General features: G+C 41.3%; 1 protein-coding gene across 1 annotated transcript; it reads left to right on the plus strand.

The window, feature by feature from the left end:
• Positions 1-529: 529 nt before the first annotated feature.
• LOC123958295 (GTP-binding protein Di-Ras1-like) lies at positions 530-5824 on the plus strand. The gene is made up of 4 exons (XM_046031586.1): positions 530-592; positions 3656-3834; positions 3930-4100; positions 4903-5824. The coding sequence occupies exons 1-4, from the start codon at positions 568-570 to the stop codon at positions 5191-5193; spliced, it is 666 nt and encodes a 221-aa protein (XP_045887542.1). The 5' UTR covers positions 530-567; the 3' UTR covers positions 5194-5824.
• Positions 5825-20223: the final 14399 nt, after the last annotated feature.

The raw sequence follows: 20223 nt of genomic DNA on the forward strand, positions 1-20223 counted from the left end.
CAGATGCACTACATGTCCGCCAAAATACTACGTGGAAAGGCTCCAGATGTGATCTGCAGTACTTGCAGTGGTTCCTTCTATAAATACGGTATATGCTGACTGTATCCATATCATCAGTTAGCTTAGCATTTTTTCACGACCTCCTGTAGTAGAAGTATAACCTGTGGGGAAAAACACTTTTTAAATCTTATTTTGGGGCAAGGTCATCAAACTGTTTCAGATTTTCATGCTGATTCTCTACATGCAGGTTTTATGTCTCATGTGACCAGTGAAAGAGCAGTTATGGCTCTCTGCCCGTTCATTTAGAGAGAGACCTGATCTCGTTAGTCCCAAATACCTGAGGCGTTACCAAGATGGCTGCCTAGTGGTGGGCCTTGCCTATATAAGGACTTTGGTGTTTGTACTTTTAGTTTGGCAAAGGATTTGAGTACTTCCTCATCGAGTTTAGTTTGTGAACATGGAGGCGTTGATGCTCAGCTTGGCTCAGGCAGCAGGAGGCAGTGGGAGGAAGCACCGGATGGTCTGATGGTATCTCCTGTTCTACAGACGTTATTACCGTCTGGATCTATGCGCTGCAGGAAGCTGAGCAACTGTGAGTTGGATTATGAAAGGAGTAGATAAGAGGATTATTACAAGGAAATGCTGGATTCTCTTTTCATCTTAATAATAAAGAACTAATATAAGAACTGCAGAGAGAACCAAGACTTCATTTCTTATGTCCCTGTTTTATATTTGATGATATTTTAGTGCCTGTTGTCTTGATAAATTGAGTATAATGTCCGTCCAGTAAGAGATTATTAGTTGAGTTGTTGATAGACAGAAAATTAATAAACAAACATTAATAAACAAACATTTTATTTTGTGATTGGATAATAAAATAAAAGTAATAAAAAATATACACATATTGTCACTCTGCTGCTATGAGTTTCTACCTTTGACATAAAAACTGTTTTCATCAGGCTGTCCTCACCAGAGAAACGGTCGTACAGGTCGATTATGCAGCAGCTTATTACGACCCATATTTACGTTTTTTTGTTAGGCTACAACCTCTAGTGGCAACAACATATTGAAAAATCAACTAATAGTTTCAGATTAATTTTGTGTTCATTGTACTCTTGCTCCTCATCTAGTGTAGAAAAGTCATTTTGAACAGAGAGCTTTTAGCAGATGTGTGTGTTCCCAGTGTTTCAGGCTATAATGTAATATTGAACAGTGCACTGATGAGAAACCATTTATATTTGAGAGCATCAGCAGAATGTGCGGTTATAAATCATACAGACAAAGTAGAAAACCTGCTTTCTAACGTCTCATGTGTAAAGTCCTCTCCTAAAAAGCCTCTCTGTTTTTTCATCAGCTCTCCTCTTTAATGAGATGCAAAGCCCTAATCAATGCTCGTTAGTCATTCTGCGGGGCACTACACTTGGCATGCTGGGAAACTCCCTGAGGCCCTTCGCTCCATCTTTTTAATTTATTCCCGTTTGTCATGCGACCTGCGAATGCACTCAGACAGAGTTCAGAGAAGACGAGGCAGCTCATGAGATGCAGCTGCGACACAAATACGCTCATCACAGCTGCTTATTCATCAATAAAAACACTGATTAGATATCAACTACATTATTCACAAGTTATCTTGCTTATAATTCAAAATGCTCTTTTGAGTTGCATACAGAACAGAAAAAGAATAATATCCCTTGATGTAGGAGAAATGTAGTAAAGTGGAGGTCTGGAAGAGTTTTATACTAGCAGATAAGTTTAATGATTGAACCAAGACCACAGCAGCTAGCTCTCTGAACCAAAATGTTGTTCAACTGTTAGCTAACCTGAACAAACTAATTTAGTAGCTAAATTGAACCACTAACTATTTTACATGTTTAAGCTCCTTCTTGCTAACACAAATTAAAAAGTTGTTAACATTAGCCGCTAGATTTGAACCATTAGCTAACTTAAACCGAACTATCACTAAATTAAGCCATTAGCTAACCCAAATCAGACTATCTTAGCTACCTAACTCATTAATTAGCTGTTAGCTAACACAAACCAAACAATTTTAGCAGCTACGATGAACTACTAGGTAATTAACATGTTTTAGCCTTAAACTGTTTGCTAACAAAGAAAATTTACTAAAGAAGACTATTAGGTTCCCTGAACCATCTACAACAATGCTTAAAATGAACCATTTGCTACCAAAAGCTAGCTCCAAACGGTTTTATATTCTTACCTGAACCTTTAGTTAACAAAACCGTTGATAAATGTAACTAATTAACCTGAAACATAGCTTTAATGAGTTAGCAACCAAAAGCTAGCTTCCAAACTGAACCTTTAGCTAACCAAACCATTGATGTGACTAAATAATCTGAAAAATTAGGTTAAATGAAAAGTTAACAACAAAACGCTAGCTTCCAAACTGTTATATATATATTCTAAACAGAATTGTTGGCAAACAAAACTTGTTCAATTTAACTAGTTAACCCGAAACAATTGCTTGAAAAGTTAACGACCAAACTGAACCGTTAGCTTTTAAAAGCCAGCATCCATTCGCCAGCCAGATATCTAGAGCGCTAAATATCTAGAGCTGTCGGCCGCTTTGACATCCACATCCAGTCTTTGACAGCAGGCAGCTACTTTTTCACAACAAAAAACTTTTTACTCACCTCCAGCTCTCTCTGTAGCTCAGACAATCCCTGCTACTCGCACGTGCTAATCCATTCTTTCACCCAGATTCTTTGTCTTTATAATTCTTATCGTTATAATAATAAACAACTCCTGTTTCCTATGTAGTTCCGTCTCATTTCCTGTTTCAATTTTAGCGTCTGTTTTGGTTTGGAGACGAGATAGAGTCGTCAGGTGATGGAATTTTTGTTAGCTCGCGTAGTCTGTGACCGCCTGTCACCGATCAGTCATGTAGTGTGAACACCACAAAAACTTCCAATACAAGACAGCATATCTTGTAGCCTAGTCTGAACAGCACAGCGATCTGCAGACGCTAAATGTCGTGTAGTCTGAACAAGCCTTAAGCTGGAACCAAAAGTGAACTTGAGCTTCTTTACAGATTACATTAACTTTTATCCAAAGCGACTTACAATTGCTGTATATGTCAGAGGTCGCAAACCAGGGACACAATGGCGGATGTCTCATAGTGGGAACTGAACCCAGGTCTCCCACACCAAAGGCATGCATCTTATCCATCACTACCCCTGCTGCTGAAACTGAGCCACGTGCTGCTGTGCTCACCAGCGCAGAGATGCTGAGGACGGTATTTACATGCACATTGTGATGGAGATGATCTGCACTTGAAGCAGGCGTCCAGCTGAAGGACTCTCTCAATAAAAACACCAGTTACTGTTGATGACACTGTTAATTACATTCAGAGTATTTGTCTGTTCCTGCCTCGCCGAACACAGAGTTCATGCTCATTTCCCACATTCTCTTTTACCTACTCCTGCTTTTAAAGTGTTGCCAGATATTCACTATTCCACTGCTTGTTATGTTATTTGGTTTAATTTGCAACAGATGGTCAAAATTTGGTTCGAGAAATTCTGAATAGAATCTAAATCCGTGTCAAACTGGAATGAAACATGCGGTACCTAATTATGTGAACTTTCATTTGACAGACTTGTTTTTAATTGCACATTTCCTCTCTTCATTTCTTCCTCAGTATACAGGTCATCTATCCAGAGGTGGACTCCAACTCCCAGAATGCCCGAGCAGAGTAATGACTACCGGGTGGTGGTGTTCGGAGCCGGTGGGGTGGGGAAGAGCTCATTGGTCCTTCGGTTTGTCAAAGGAACCTTTAGAGACACCTACATCCCCACTGTAGAGGACACGTACAGACAGGTAGGACACACTCACCTCTCCCACCTGAATTATTGATCTGTACCTGCTCTCTCTGCTATGGATCAGTACATGCTCTCTCTGCTGTGTCTCTGCAGGTGATCAGCTGCGATAAGAGCGTCTGCACGCTGCAGATCACAGACACAACAGGAAGTCACCAGTTTCCTGCCATGCAGCGCCTTTCCATCTCCAAGGGCCACGCCTTCATTCTGGTCTACTCCATCACCAGCCGCCAGTCTCTAGAGGAGCTCAAACCCATATACCAACAGGTCTCCATCTTTTCATTTCTAGATGACTAGTTAAACATTAACCTCATTAAATATCTGGCCTGTGATGTAGCCTATGCCTAGCTTATGGTTAGCAGGGGTGGTCTTTATTTGTGTTTCTGCTATAATACGCTGAAGTCCTGCTGTACATGTGGTCTTGTATAATGTGGGACATTAAATGTGACATCCAAACAGAAACAGAGATTGAGCCGGAGCATGTCGTTGCAAAAATTAACCCCCTTAAATCTTATTTCTGTGATAAGGGTTTTCCACAAAAGGGTTAAATGCAAAGTTACATTTTCTCCCTTAAGTATTTCCAGGTAATCCAGAATTTATGAATATGCAAATGCAGTTTGGGGGCGTAAACATAAATGATCACAGAAGTTACGTCACATCTAGCGCTTGTTGGCATTCGCCTGTTTTCTGGGGTATTTTGCATGCGCAAGATTTACATTTGAAAGTGGAAACAATGGAGATCGAGTCTCACAGTATGTCAGTACCACATACTGAAATCCTTTTATTTAACTATGCCAAGGTAAATACAGTTTTCTATTCTACAGCAACTTTAAGGTGCTTATTGGACCATAATTGTCTTCTAAACACGTTGTGATGTCTCAAATTGTGCTTGTCCTGTCAACCTGTGTAATTGATGTGACTTTAGCTCACTTGACGTTAGCTTGAAAGTCGTGAAGCTGCATTCTCCAGAAATGTTGTTTTAAATGTTACTTTCTAAAAACAAAAAAAACTTGTAGAGGCCTCCAAACGACGTAGAGTTGCTGACTGACTTGATCCCATGTCCCTCCAGGTTCTCGCCATCAAAGGCACCGTGGAGTCCATTCCCATCATGCTCGTGGGCAACAAAAGTGACGAGACGGCCCAGCGTGAGCTGGAGACGAAAGAGGGGGAGGCTCAGGCCGCCGCCTGGAAGTGTGCCTTCATGGAGACGTCAGCCAAGACGAACTCCAATGTGAAAGAACTGTTCCAGGAGCTGCTGGCCCTGGAGAAGAAGAGGGACATGAGCCTGAGCATCGACGGCAAGCGCTCGGGAAAACAGAAAAGAGCCGACAAGTTGAAGGGGAAGTGCAGCATCATGTAGAGTGAGCGGCGGCGGCATTGACTCGCTGTAGAGATGTGGAGCAGCAGAGACACTCCCCATTTTTCCCCTGCTCTGCATCTCAGAGGGCAGGTCTTCTTCTTTGGTGGCGCTCCTGAACACTGAAGCCCAGAGGAACAAAATGAGGAACTATTTATGCCAGGGGCCTCAGGCTTGTCCTGGATCCTGAACTGGATTGTGTTTGTGGTCATAAAATATTTTAACATAATATACACACTAACTAACTGCTGCTACCTATAACCACCACACTTACATTATAATAAAGGAATACTCCACTGAGTTTATGGGCATTTGAAGACTGAAAGTTCTCCACTGGTCTCAAACGGAGCCTCAAACCCGGCCAGAAGGTGTATCTTTAGGACCCAGTCTGACTGGTACTGCTAAATTTGAAAGATGAATATATTTGCTTTACTTCAGAAGTTACCAACTTTTACTATTATTTCTGTTCTTTTTATGCCTTGCGAGTATCTGTAACCAAGAATTTCCCCTCTGGCATCAATAAAGTATACTGATTCTGATTACAGACCGTTAGCTTGCAAGGCTAATGCAACGCACTGGGTACACTGTGTTCCCATGATGACATGCAAGGATCCAGACAACTTGCAAAGTTAGAAAGAAGGAAATTAACCTCAACCCAACCAGAAACGCAACCTTTACGTAAACCGAATGGCCAAAACCCAAACCACACTCGTGAAATTTGTTTGGGAACCGTCGGGTTTAGGTTGGGCAGAGCTCAAGAGGGGATCAGATGATGGTTTTAAAAACAAGAAGGTCCCTAGATGTCAAATAGAGAGAGACTGACCAAAAGCCAGTGAGTTTGCTGGCTCTCGTTAGCAGGTTCCTGGAGAATAAATTCTGTTGAAGAGTAGGACAGAGCTGCTAACGTTAGCCTAAAGTCTGATAGCATCCAGGTCCAGCTAATGGTTCCAGCCCGAAGGTCTTTTCCATCGTTACCCTTTAACCCCACAAAAATAATGGAGCTAATGAAATCTTGGCCTTGGAAGTAATGTAAGATTATTAGTGTAGATAGTAAACGTTAACTTAAATCAGAGCATATAATCAATGTCACCTTTTCGTGATTTTGGTTTTGGAAAGACTAGACTGCCACATAAACACCTTGCTAACAAGCAAACTTTAAATACACTTACAGGCCTCACATGTGGTTTGCTTGGTGGCCCCTAGTGGTTAGCATTGGTTTGGATTTTGCTCTGGATTGGCTGACTTTTTGCCACAACAGATGCAACCATTAAACAGCTACAGATAAGACTAAACTATAGTGAAGTATTCCTTTATCTAATAAGACTGGTGACATTATGACTCCCTTCTTACAGCGGTAAACAATAGGAAGTCGTGCTTCCTGCTGTTATTAGAGGAACGCCAACATACAAGCTACGTGTCTTTAGTTTCCATTTTTAGCAGCAGCTCACGTGTCGGTGGTCTGATGAGCTGACGGACTGCCGTGGAAACAGCAGACGTTCTCACGTTAAAGCATGAGGAAACTTCAAAAAGGCTTTGATGATTTCCACAAGCACAAGCCGGCCTTTTCACGCTGTTTTCATCTCTTGTCACACTCGCTGGATACAACATCCGTTAGCATGAAAACAAATGCTGCTTACGGACCAGCAGTGGAAGCACGCAGCAGCAGCAGCAGTACGAAATGATGATCATCTCCAGAGTCAGATGTCACACATGGATATCGGTTTCATCTCAGTGTGTCCAGTACGGAGATAGGTCCAGGATGTGTTTAGCCTACCTTAGCATAAAGACTAGAAACGCATGGAAACTGCTAGCCTATCTCCATGAAAAGAAGGGGAAAAATCCACTTTACATCTAATTTTCTGATTGACAGAATAAACAAGCTAAGCACCAACATGTCTGGTTCTGTTAATAAGCCTGACATCTCCAAAAGTATATATTATATTTTTAGGTTTTTGCATTTATTGTTTTTTTTAATTAAGCATCGTCAGTGAAATCATCCCTCAATATTCCCCAAAATAACATTTAAAAAAAAAGGTATAAATGTACATTAATTTAGCTGACGCTTTTTTATCCAAAGCGACTTACAATTGCTGTACGTGTCAGAGGTCGCTCGCCTCTGGAACAACGAGGGGTTAAGTGTTTTGCTCAGGGACACATTGGTGTCTCACAGTGGATTAAAACCCGGGTCTCACACCAAAGGCATGTGTCTTACCCACTGCCCCACCACCCCTAAAGAAGTATGAAGCCTTCAGCGTCTCAGAGGGAGCTGTATGATGTCTGATATATGTCCTCAAGTCATGTAACTTGAGTTGGCTGAAGACTATGGGCCCTAGCAAAGCGTTGCAAAGCACAGTGCAAATGTTATTGCTAGTTTCCAACCGACACAGTTATCATTTTCACGCCAAGAGCTGAAAAGCACAAATGCACTTGCGCCCATCTGTGCGACTGGAAACGCTAGTAGCTAGTTGCGCTGCCGGTTTGTGTTCAAGCCGTTGACAGTCCCCCAAGGCAACTTACCCTAGCCTTAACCGTCACAGTGTGTGCCTAAACCTAAGGCAGTATATATATGCATGTTGACGTTGTGTTGCAACGCAATAACAAACTGCAGCGTATCACACACACACACACAAAATCGACGTTTTGCGTACAGTTGCTACGGTTTTGTCAAAGCTTGTGTATATACAGCCTATCACAGGGGTTTGTGCTTAAACCTAATGTGTCATGAATGTATGCACGTCGAGCGCCCCCCCCAATCACATTATTATATTTCATAAAAAATAACTTTCCTGTGGTGTCTCCTCTACTGCTTCAAGTCTTGTTGTGTCAAGCTAGCATACCGACATCTTGGACCTATCTCTGTGCCGATGTCCTTTAAGAGAACAAGAGGACTTCTAGATATGGGACTGCTGCTCTATAGCAGGACAGAGGACCGGACATTGTCTGAGCAGCCGCTGTATATTTGAAATGCCTTTCCCACCACTTTACTTGACAGTTTTGTATATTATCCAAACATAAGTGAGCTTAAAAACATTACGAAGCACAAACACAACAAACTAAAGTCAGAGAGCAACAAGCCGAAAAGCACACGTTCATCCATCTGTTATTTACCCGTCAGTGAGTCGATCAGTTTCTGCACTTTTGAAAAACGCTCCGTGTGTTTCTTTTCTCTGTAAAAAGCTTTTTGACATGTTTTGTGTCTGAGATGTCGCCACACCTCCCCGCTACATCTCTCCGGCTTTAGCGATACTAAAAATGGCTATTAAAAAACTTTGTATGTCAGGCAGCGCTGAGAACTTAAACATAACGTTGAGTTTCAGCAGGTTGCACGCAGCTGTTTCTGAGATCTGAACTTGTTCCTTCAACTTAGTTTTCATATGTGTAGGATTTGTGGAAACGCTGCAGCCTTCTGTAAAATACTGCTTTATTTTAGGGTCCATCCTTTTTAGATTGTCCTCACCTGGGGACGGGCACAGCAGGTTCTTCATTGCCTAAACATTGAAAGAACCTTTAGTAGCCGCGCTGCACTAAACAGCTGTTGTCTGTTTTTACTGGACCGACAGCGAAAGTAGTGCGACGTTATGAAAGTGCCACAAAACCTTGTGAGGAGCGGGTCCGGGTCACTTTAACCATGTGAGCCACGAGCAAGTCTGTCACTATAAAGTCTTTTAGTAACAGACCTGCAAGTATGATCCTGATTTTTGATTTGTGCCGTCAGCGGAAGGCAAAGACTAATAACACAGTCCTGTCAAGAAATGATTGGTTGCTAATTATGAGACTTTAGTTAGTGGAGTCTGTCAGCAACAGGAATTTCTTTGCTCATTTATATTTTCATTATTAAGTGGAAATTGCATTCCTGTTTGCTACCAACTAAACGCTCCTGTCATAGTTTATCACCAGTTGTTAATCTCCATCAAGCGATCAACTCAGCATTCATCACGTTTTGAACACTTTGTATTGGCAACCTGACAGAGAGCTCCAGATACTGGGCTGCTTTGTGGGGCTACGCAGGTGTGTCTCGATGAGGTGATGATTGACAGGTGTGGAGGTGGAGGTAAGTTCGGGTAAAAGGTGGAATTAATTTATTTCCAGTTGTATTGTATGTAAAAGTTATCTCTCCACATAATAAACTGGGTTTGTAACTCAAAAGGAGAATGTGAAATCTTTATTTATGAGTATATTTAGTCTAAATTTAATCAACCCGTGTGTGTGGAGGGTCATGGACATGTTTTGGACAAACTGTGACAGGACTTTGGTCGGGTCGGTGTGTTCTGTGGCTTCTCATTTGTTTTGAGGGGAAATGTAAACTTTTCTCCAAATAAAAACAGCTCTGTTGTACAAAACATATAAATGTCTGTGTTTCTTTCTTTCATACACGGCTTGTCAGATTTACCAACATACCTCCAGAGCACCAACATTATCACAAGTGCTTCTAGCTGGGAAACAAGCGTTTGGCCCCAACTGCTGACAGAACAGGTACAGTTCAAAGATGTGTTTGTTTCTTTTCAAAAGGGCAAAACTTACAGGATGGTGAAGCAGGCAGGGTCACACTAAGCAGTCAAACAAAGGCAAACAAGTCCAAAATCCAGAGTCTAGAAACAGGGATTGTTCAAGGCAAAACTGAGAACCTCCCACATGAGCAGGGCACAGCACATTTGGGTTTGGACTAAATAACAAAATAGTTGAGTTTGATTGATCATATTTTTATACAAGCAACACACACATCTCTGCTACAAATGAACACGTGAAGTTTGTTTCTAGGACCTACCGTTTTTTTCCCAATTGCGCCTGAATGGCGAGGGAGTGAAGTGTTACAACTGACCCCGTGGGCATGGCCAGTTGTAACACTCGCTAGAAAAGTCTGTTTAAATCAATTCAGTACAAATCTATCTGATTACATGAAATGATATCCATACACTATAGGTGAGCTTCTTATGGATCTATATATGACAGATAGATATCCACACATCAAAATATAAATAAATATTGCTCTGGTGAGTCTGTCTTTGAGCCTGGTTAACACTTGCTTTAAGTTGGTCATGTGTTTCAAAACTGTACTGCATTTTAGGCAAACAGGCGGTTATTAAGAAAATACATGATTAAATTCAGTAACTTACATACACAGCTCAGTAATGAAAAATAAGTATGATAAAGAAATGTACTTTTATTCCGTGAAAACACTCTTCCCTCCTACTATTGACAAAAATTAGTCCAATCTCTCTAAAAACTGGTGAGAAACTGTCTGCTGGCTCTTTGATAAACTGACCTGAAACACAACCTGCTCGACCCTGTGCAGCTCCCTATAATGTCTTGTTTTTGAAAAGTGCCCTATAAATAAAGATTATTATAATTATTATTATTATTAAAATTTGTCCCACACTTTGAAATCTTGTTTACCACATGTTAAAGGTCATGTGACTTACTGAAGGTCCATAGGCCTGTTGCTGGACCTGCTTACCAGTCCTGGTTTCGGGGGAAAATTCAGATGCTCATGTGGTTTGGGGACACTTGCCAGTCGACCAGGTATGTTGTAGTAATAAAACTAAGTTCCAAGAGGACGTCAGTGCAGCTCAGGTCGCAAACAAACCTGTGTTAAAGAAAATAAAATTAAAAGTCTAAGTGATGTAACTTGTGTCTTGTGTGTCACTTTAGCAGTTAGCTCACAAATTCAAATCACATGGCAGAAAACAAGCAAATCTTCCAGAAGTCCTTCATCACAGCATCTTTAACACATTTTTAAATGACTAAAAACAAACTGAAGTCTGGTTCAGAGGTTTCTTTCCTCTTCTACTGAAGCAGGGGTCAAAGTAATCGGAGCAGCTGCGTGTCTAATAATCGTATTGATCCGTATTGGAACTGGACGTCATTGAATACCTGCAGTCCTGCTGCCACCTGCTGGCGGATGTTCCACAGTTCTTCAGCTGAAACGCACAAAAAAAGAAGCTTGAATCAGTCATAGTGTGAAAAAACACATCTTTTCCCAAACAGGCTATTTATAAAAGAATGTTTTTCTGTTGCATTGTGGGTACATAAACAGTGGTGAAAAAATAACTGCGTACATGTACTGCTGTACTTTCTTGAGTATTTCCATTTATACTTCCACTGCACTACATTTCAATTTGTACTTTTTACTTCAGTACAGTTATTTAACAGCTTTAGTTACTTTGCAGATTCAGATTGATAATACAAAATATTATCAACAAACACATTTTGGTGTATTAATACATCAATAAGACTTTATTGAAATCCACAAGCCACCCAGCAGTATTTAAAACATTATGAGATATGATATGATGTTCCTTTGTTGATCCCCTGTGGGTGAAAGTCACAGCAGCAATACAATACAATAAAGTAGTTAGTTACCAAAATGAAATATACAAACTGTAAATAAATACATAATGAAATGAGCTCCACGTTTACCAGCTGAATCATTAAAGTGATGAACACATGAATGCATCAATAACTATTACCCACTAATAAAATATATGTTATTCTGAAATGGGCCATTCTGTATAAAGAGCAGTTTAAGTTTTGGTACTTTAAGTATATTTGTATGCTAATATTGTTGTACTTTTACTTAAGCAAAAAAGCTGAGTACTTCTCCCAGCGCTGTCCATCAACACTTTATATTGAAAATTGTTTTTTAATATCTTTAATTTAGTTATATTTGTGTCTGCAGGTTGATTGTATGTTTGAAATACACACAGTGTGTAACATGTAGAGATAATTTTCTTTTTCCCTGTAAAGCACTTTAATTTTTGATTTTAATAAGTTCTTTATTTTTTATGAAGGTATTAAAACATTTTTCATCCACTGTGTTTGATCAACACTGAAGTTCAGATCAGAATTGACATCCACAACAACAACACAACAATTTTCACATTATGCAGTTAAATTAATATTTAACAATATTATAGTATTTAATCATCGTTAAATACTATAAAGTTAAAGTAATTCGTATTATTTATAGTATTATTGTACCAAACACATAAATAATGATAATGATTCTATCAGTATTTGCTGTCAATTCCACTCTGTGTTTTTGTTCCTTTAATTATGCTGCCATCTTGTGGACTGCAGGCTGAATGTGAACTGAAAACAGATGCTGAGGGATTCTGGGACATTTTTCAAAGGTCACTTTTCAGATGCATTGTGGGAAATGTAGGATCCAGTGTATTTGGCCCTACAGTCAGGATCCCTCCATCTCTGCCTCTCAGTGTACTTTCAGCATAATAAACCTTAAACAGTTAGGATCAGCTGACCAGACAAAATCATGAACTAGTTAAATGCTACTAAAAGGACATTGAGGTGAAACTGAAGGACCTTTATATTTCAATAAATTAGTTTTTGAAACACATATAATGGATGTATTAGAAACTACTTGCAAAAAGATATTTACTTTATTATTATTTTACTGCAGCTCTTTTCCACTCTGGCTGCTTATTCATTAATAGATCATCATCTCTCTATGTTTGGGTCTGTTGACTTCATTGTGGATGGTCTACTTACGTTTGGGGGCCGATGTATTAAAGTGAAAAAGAGATTAGATTAGATTTTGAAAATAATCTGGATAGTAGAGCCCTTTCCTGTCCAAACTACACTTAGAACAGGCCGATATTGAAAGCTGTTCTGTATGTGGGCTCTAATACATTTTCCTAAATGGGTTATATTAATAAAACAGATTACAGTCTCAACAACTGAACATGTAATTGAACATCACTAAATGTTTGCTGCAGGAAGGTGCAACTTTTTCTACCATCTGTAACCAGAGAGTGAGAGAGAGAATAAGGATGTGTATTTTACCTTACACATAGTCTGCTGTAACTTTTAATTTAGCATATTCACTTCTAGTTCCATCCATCCATCCATCGTCAGCCGCTTATCCTGCGTACAGGGTCGCGGGGGGCTGGAGCCAATCCCAGCAGACATCGGGCGAAAGGCGGGGTCCACCCTGGACAGGTCGCCAGTCCATCGCAAGGCCACACATGGACAAACAACCACTCACACTCACTCCTAAGGACAATTTAGGGTCACCAATAAACCTAGACTGCATGTCTTTGGACGGTGGGAGGAAGCCGGTGTTGATTTATGCTTCTTATCGAGAAGTGCTACTTAGTGATTCTGGGCATGCAAGCGTGGTCTGTTTCCACACCAATAAATCTGCGCAACCTTGCTGTTGGGCATGCCGTCGAGACAGCGTCTGATTCTAAGTAACATCAAAATATAATCATTATTAATCAGAATACGCTGCCCCTGATATCTTAAATAAAGATGGCATAATACAGTATTTCAACATGCTCCCCATCTCCTTACTGTACACATGGAGTGAGCAGTGGGGCGATATAAGATGTTTCTGTAGTGGGAGCATTATCTGATGGGGGATATTAGTCAGAATACGCTGCCCCTGAAATGATGTTAGAATATAATCAAAAAACAGAAGATGTCATAATACTGGGAGCGTTATAACATCGAGGGATTGGAAACACATATTGTCAGAACACCAGACAACTTGGAGAGAACCTACAAACTCCACACAGAAAGGCCGGGGTAAGCAGGGTTTGAACCCACAACCTTCTTGCTGTGAGGCAACAGTGCTATCCACCAGGCCACCTGCCGTCCTGACAACTTGGTCATCTATTTAATTCTAACCAAAGCCTCAAGAAACCGTTTCTCACCCACCGTCTTGCTGTTGAATGCATCTAACACTACATGACTGTCTCCAACTCTGAGATTTCACTTCACTATAACTACAACGTTTAGCATTTTAAAGACATGCTAAGTTAGATCACTTGAACTCCTGTTAGATTCTTGTTCAGCTCGCATTTATTCACATGTTCCTACTGCTTTAATCATTTCTACTGAACTGCGGGTGATATAACTCAAATCAGGCTACAAATCAAAACATCTTTGTCCAACCAACACAAAACTTCCAGGATATGTCCACATAAGGACCTCACACATACCGGAGAGTTTCATTCATATTGACCACTAGGGGGCGCTACAAATAAATGGACGTGGCATAACACAAATGAGACTATAAATCAGAAATTGTTTGTCCAGTCTGGCAGGATGTGTTTCATAACAATGTTGAACCACATGTGTTAAATTTAGTTTTATTTTTGCGTTAGCACTAAAGAAGCTTTGAGAATGAGAAACTAAAATGAATGAAAGTGTCCAACAGTCAGTGTTTGTAAGAGAAAGGATTGAGTCATTATCACTCTGCTGTTCCATGAACACGCTCCCTCTCTGGCCCCTCAGTGAGTCTGAGCAGAGTTTTCCAGCCTGGTTGGTAGTTTTATCACAGAGGAAACTGGGCTTTCAGCAGGTTTACGGCGCTCAGACTGACTCATCCTCCACCACCAGCGACGCTAAACACACACAACGCCTGGAAATATTTTCACAGTCGCTGTGGAAACACCCATTAAAGCCAAAAACTGCATCAACTTTTCTAACCTTCTCCAGCGTGGGGTCTGTGAGTGCTGCTAAAATGAAACAGCCAGTTATTGTACAGACTCTGGATGCTTTCAGAAACCTGAAAACCTCTATCCATTCAGTCCCAGCTGATAATCATTACACTTTGTGCTCCCCATGTTAAACACTACTGCGTTCAACAACTCAGAACTCCCATCTCCAACCAGAAAAAGTACAACTGAACGCCTCTCAGGGTCGGAGGTCCTACTTGTGGACAACGGCAGCACATGTTGTAAACGCTAAACCGTCAATTAAAGTGTTTTATAAATAATAAATAATACTCAGTATCAGTAAAACCTGATCTGTAAGTTAATTAGTGGAATATTTTGCCGGTGTTGTTGGTTACAGAAATCTATCTCTCAAAGTCATCTTCTCGCTGTGGCTCCGGTGGGTACAGCGTCCACTAATCAGGAGGTCGCTGGTTCGATCCCCAGCTCCCTGAGTCTGCATGTTGAAGTCTCCTTGGGTAAGACGGCTGTGTGCAGATGTGTATGAGTGAGTTATTTCCTTTTCTGTTGGGTAGATGGCATCTTAGGCCACACTTCTGCGTTTTCGTTTTAAAGCAGAGACCTTAAAAGGATGAAAATGAAGACCTGAAACGGAGAAGTTTGAAAACGCTGCCGACCCCGTTTTTCATTTTAAAACTCCGGCAACATTTTAGTGCAGACGGGCAAAAACGGAGGACTTTTGAAAAAATGACGCAGACGCTCACACTCGGCTCTCTGATTGGGTCTTATAAGTCGTGCAAAGCTGACAGAGTTTTTGATTTGGTATTTTTATTTAGATATTCTGTACCATGCAAATAACACTTACAGCATCCACTTGTACTGTGCATGTCGCAGTATTTACTTACTCCCAGTCTTTTTTCTGCCGTCACCGCCGCTTTTTACTCCGGTGTTACATTCAGTAACAGTCCCAGCTCGTTATTGGTCCATGCAAAATAAAATCAGGCAATATACAACATTAACTGGCTTTTGCAGATACCAACTGATGTAGCTGTACAGCAACACAATAAACTAGTTTGTTTATGTCTCATTAAAACCGCCATCTTTTTAATTAACACCAGGGCTTCTGCTGAGGGGCCAGTAAGTTTGTCTCAGTCAGCCATGTGGGTTTCCTTCACTTCTGGTGTCATGCATCTGGAACGCAGCGTTAACTCGTCAGAACCGGACGTAACGTGTTATATTTTTTTCTCGCCGCCTTACTGTGCTGTGATTGGCTAGTACTCGTCACTTGCTCGATTCGCTTATATTTGACATAGGTACATTCACATTCCCGTTTATATCCGGCCCTAAACCAATGTCCTAACTCTCAGGACTGTACTGTGCATTGTTCTTACCTCTGCAAAACAACAGCAGCCAGCAGAACTCATCATGTCTTCGTGGCTCTAGCTCTGCTCTGACCTCTGAACTGCCTCGGACGCCATTATAGCGTTGCATGTAAATAGCCTCAGAGCGCCCTCTGCTCTACTGTCCTAGCACAGACACATAAAAGTCTTGAGCAATAAATCTTCACAATGTCATTTTGAAATGGGGGGAAAGCTTTGGTGTTTTGCTCTATTCACTAGTCTGTTGAAACCCTTTAGTGGCCACAGTTTATTTATTAGCTCAAACAGCGTAGATCAGGTTAGTTAACAGTTCAGTTACGCTACTAAAACTGGTGTGTTCAGGCTGTCTGTCTTTCACAACCAACATAAAACTTGGCCGAGCACAACAAAGGCCGTCAGCCACCAGTGTGCTAGAAGTGTGTTGGCATGTATTTGTTTGGAACAAACTGCTGGACAGAAAATAAGTTTAATAGTTTCTTTTCACAATTTCCAGGATGAAATCCGAGATCTGAACATTCAGGAGCGGCAGCAGGAAAGCTGGACTCTGCTGTTCCCGTCACACAGTCCGACTGTCAGAGACCTTCCTGGCATCAGCGGACTGCTGAGAAACCACCATGAGGATAAAATGTGCAGTCACACAGCTTTTTCAAGAGCCGGAAATAATGAAATAGAATTTCCAGATGTCCAGAGGAACTTTTTTATTTGAATACTTCATTTCTGTTCAGAGATCACCCACGCTTCTCTCCCTCCTTCTTACAGGTGGAGGCCGTCACCTGGCTCATATCTCAGAGTGGATGTAAAGCCGGGAGAGGCCGAGCTCGTGGGACTCGATGTGACCTGCTCAGTGCCGCCCAATAGGTGCCATAGGAATGAATGTGCAGCCATAATGAAAGTTATGTAGTTTTTCTTAGTACCTGTGAACCTGTGTTGTGTTTCTGTCTGTTTTCCCATGGATGTCTAATTCCCCTTAGCTTAATCTGAACCAACCTGATCCCGAACCCAAACCAGTCCAGTCCTGCAGGCTGAAAACCACACGTTCACACCCCACAATAACACAAGAGCTGGGTATCATTTAAATGTTATTTATTCCGATTGTGATTGAATTCCAACAAGCCCTCCAACCCAAGGGCCCGTGTCCACCAAAGTCTTTTTTCAGTTCATTGCAACGGGAGCGCCGCGTTTTTACAACATGGTAAAAACGGCAGCAGCGTGATGATGCACTGAGTGTTTTTTTCCGGTCGCAGACAGCTGAAAAATGTAAAACTTTGGGAAAAACGCAGCGCTCGTCTCTTTTTACACAGCCGTCCAATCACAGTCCAGGAGGGACGTCCCCTCGCTCCACATGTTTCAGCCTTCTCTTCACGTAGGCCTACCCTACTTAGTGGTGACATTTTTACATTCAGTAAAATATAGTCTACTCGCAGCACGTCACCTCCACGGATATTATGTATCATAGCAACCATAGCGTCTCAGTGGAAAAAAACGCTATGCCTCCAGAGCGCACCGTAGCGCTCCCAGATAGGCGTTTTCAGCTGTTAAACTCAAAATAAGTCAACGTTTACTTGGTTTCACATGAGACTCAAACGCCATTCTCCTGAGTTCAGGCTTTGGGTTTGACCGTCTCACCTCCTTACACGGACTTTCTGCCTATTTGCTATACGTCACTCGACTCCCTGCTTTGATAATGTTGCACAGACACTAGAGGACTATGGGTCATATATTCAAGCTACAACCTATATTGGTGTTTTTCTGCCGATGACAGTCTCTCGAATCCGGTTCTTGTGGACCCTGGGTTCTGGTCCCTTCACCACAGATCTTGTCAGCGCTCAGTGACCTTCCTCCTCTTCCTCCTCTTCCTCCTCGCTCATCTTCCCCTTCATGGCTAAAGTGAAAGGACTCTCTGAACCAGAGGGGCGTCTCTGGGGACTGTCTCTAAGAAAAATATATATTGAATCATCTGTAGACATCATTGGTTTCCCTTCAGTATAAAAGGTGAACGTCAGCTCTATCCTGCTTATAATTAGCACCAAACATCTTTTAGGATGTTCTTTGGGAGGGATGCACTTTGAAGTGAAGCTGTTGTTCCTGTGAAGTGTGAATTCACTTACTGTCGGTCATTTTGGATGAAAACACTTTGTATATAACAACAGAAACACTCAGGGCCCCTCATTTGTGCCACCTCAGCTCCAGACAGGAAGTCCTTCACCCAAATTAGGATGTTATGTCTCTGGTTACTGACAGTGATGACTGAAAACCCCAGAGTTCAGAACATCTGTTCAGAACATGTGTTCAGGATGATACGTGTGAGTGTCTCATTTAGGACGTTTGATATTTTGACACCAAACTGTCCTGACTTTCTACACGAAGGCCGACTGTGGAGTAACTCTGTGTTTTTCTTTATTTGTTTGAGTTCAGCGTGTTTGTGCAGATCAAACACAAACAAGGCCAAACATGACTCATGAGATTTACTCTTATAGCAGATTTTCAGTAATCAGGATTCATTTGGAGTGAATAAATGCACATTTTATATTAAAATAACTTTTTCTGCATTTTAAAACCTAGTAGTACATAAATCACTTTTAACAGTCATGATATTTACATGCATACTGTAAATGTTTTTTGATTTAAAGAGGTCATATTCTGCTTTTTGGCTTTTTCCCTCTATTGTGTGAAATCTCTTGTTGTGCTGAAAAATAGCTTGTGACAAGAAATAAAAGGTTTATTTGCAAAGTAACAAAACATGCAATGCAATTTAAATATAGAAGAAAATTATGTGCAAAAGTAACTGCTAAAAAAAAGCAGCTGATTACTGCTTTATATTCTGATATATTTTTAGATTTATGAAATGTCACCTGCCACCTGAATGTTTTGTTTTCCTTTATATAACGGGCTCTGACATGGTGGGCGTGTCACTGGTGTTACCCAATCAGCTGCGACAAGTTTGTAAACACAACAGCGTTAAAAGAGCAGGAAAAGTGCGCTTGCGTAAACAACATGGTGTTCGACACACCACCGTTTCCGTTGAAAAAAAACGTTTTGCTACATTTTGTCGCCGCTGAACTCGCCCCATATCCAGCTGTGATCAGCTGACGCCGACATCAGAAACGGACGTCGCTTCAAGTGACGCTTGAGAGGAAAAGACGTCTCAAATCTCTAAATTTATATTTCCTCGTTCCTTCTCTCCTGGCTTGGTGTCGTTGCGTCTCTCCATGAAAAGACGGAAGAGAGGGAAACATGGATGCCATTAAGAGACTTGTGAAGCACTCTATGTAACACGCAGCGGCTGGCGTGGCACGTTAGAGCCCCTGCAGGCACTCAGAGGACATGAAGCTGTTCCTGTGATGTGGAGACGGAGCTCAGTTCAAACATTATGAAAGATAAACGTGTGTTACAGTTTAATAACTCACCACTCTGACACTCTGGTTCCTGTCCAGGTTCTGAAGCTGGTTCCTGAACCGGCTGAACCGAAGCCCGGTGTGGGTACCAGATGTGCTCGGGTGGTCAGATCTGCTCGGGGGCCTGAGCCTGTCGATAACGTCACATAACGTGATGACGTAGCAGATTGTGATTGGCTGTACGTGAGAGTGCTTATAGATATAGTTTTAACAGGCCCTCAGATCAACAGTGGAGACCTCAGAGCCGTTAAATAATCTTATTTAAGTTAAATAACCTTATTTAACGGCTCTTGGAGAACTTATACAGTGAAATACAGCTCTACTTATTAAATGGGACTTAACACAGCCTGGCTATAGCTGTGTATTAAAGTTAGAACGCTAATGTTAGCTGTCGATGAAGTTAAGCTAACGGTAGCTAACTTAAGCTACTTAGACAAACTACATAGTGCCCCCCCACATAGGTATCAGATCTGCTCGGGGTCTTTATTTAATATTTTTTCTTTTATTTCATATTTACTTTGGCAATATGGAAATAATGTACACACACACGTTAGCTTAAGTGGCTCGGCAGCTAACATTAGCATCGTAACATTAATTCCCTTGAAAACTAGTATCCATAAAAACTACAACATACAGCCAATCATCATCCGCCACGTCATCATACAGACGTACAGCTTATCTATCTACCAGCAGGCGCAGGCCCCCGAGCAGATCTGACCACCCGAGCACATCTGGTACCCACACCGGGTTACCTGCTTTTCAGGACCCGTCCTACTCTGCTTCTGATTGGCTAGTAGTCCTTACCTAGGTACTGAGCATGTGCAGCTCCCAACAAAGATCTAA

The sequence above is a fragment of the Micropterus dolomieu genome, linkage group LG19, assembly GCF_021292245.1.
Source record: "Micropterus dolomieu isolate WLL.071019.BEF.003 ecotype Adirondacks linkage group LG19, ASM2129224v1, whole genome shotgun sequence".
Taxonomy (NCBI): Eukaryota; Metazoa; Chordata; class Actinopteri; order Centrarchiformes; family Centrarchidae; genus Micropterus; species Micropterus dolomieu.

Coding starts and splice junctions, on each gene's coding strand:
- LOC123958295 (XM_046031586.1), top strand. CDS start 568: ATGCGCTGCAGGAAGCTGAGCAACT. Junction 3,835..3,929: donor TAGAGGACACGTACAGACAG/GTAGGACACACT, acceptor GTGTCTCTGCAG/GTGATCAGCTGCGATAAGAG. Junction 4,101..4,902: donor TCAAACCCATATACCAACAG/GTCTCCATCTTT, acceptor ATGTCCCTCCAG/GTTCTCGCCATCAAAGGCAC.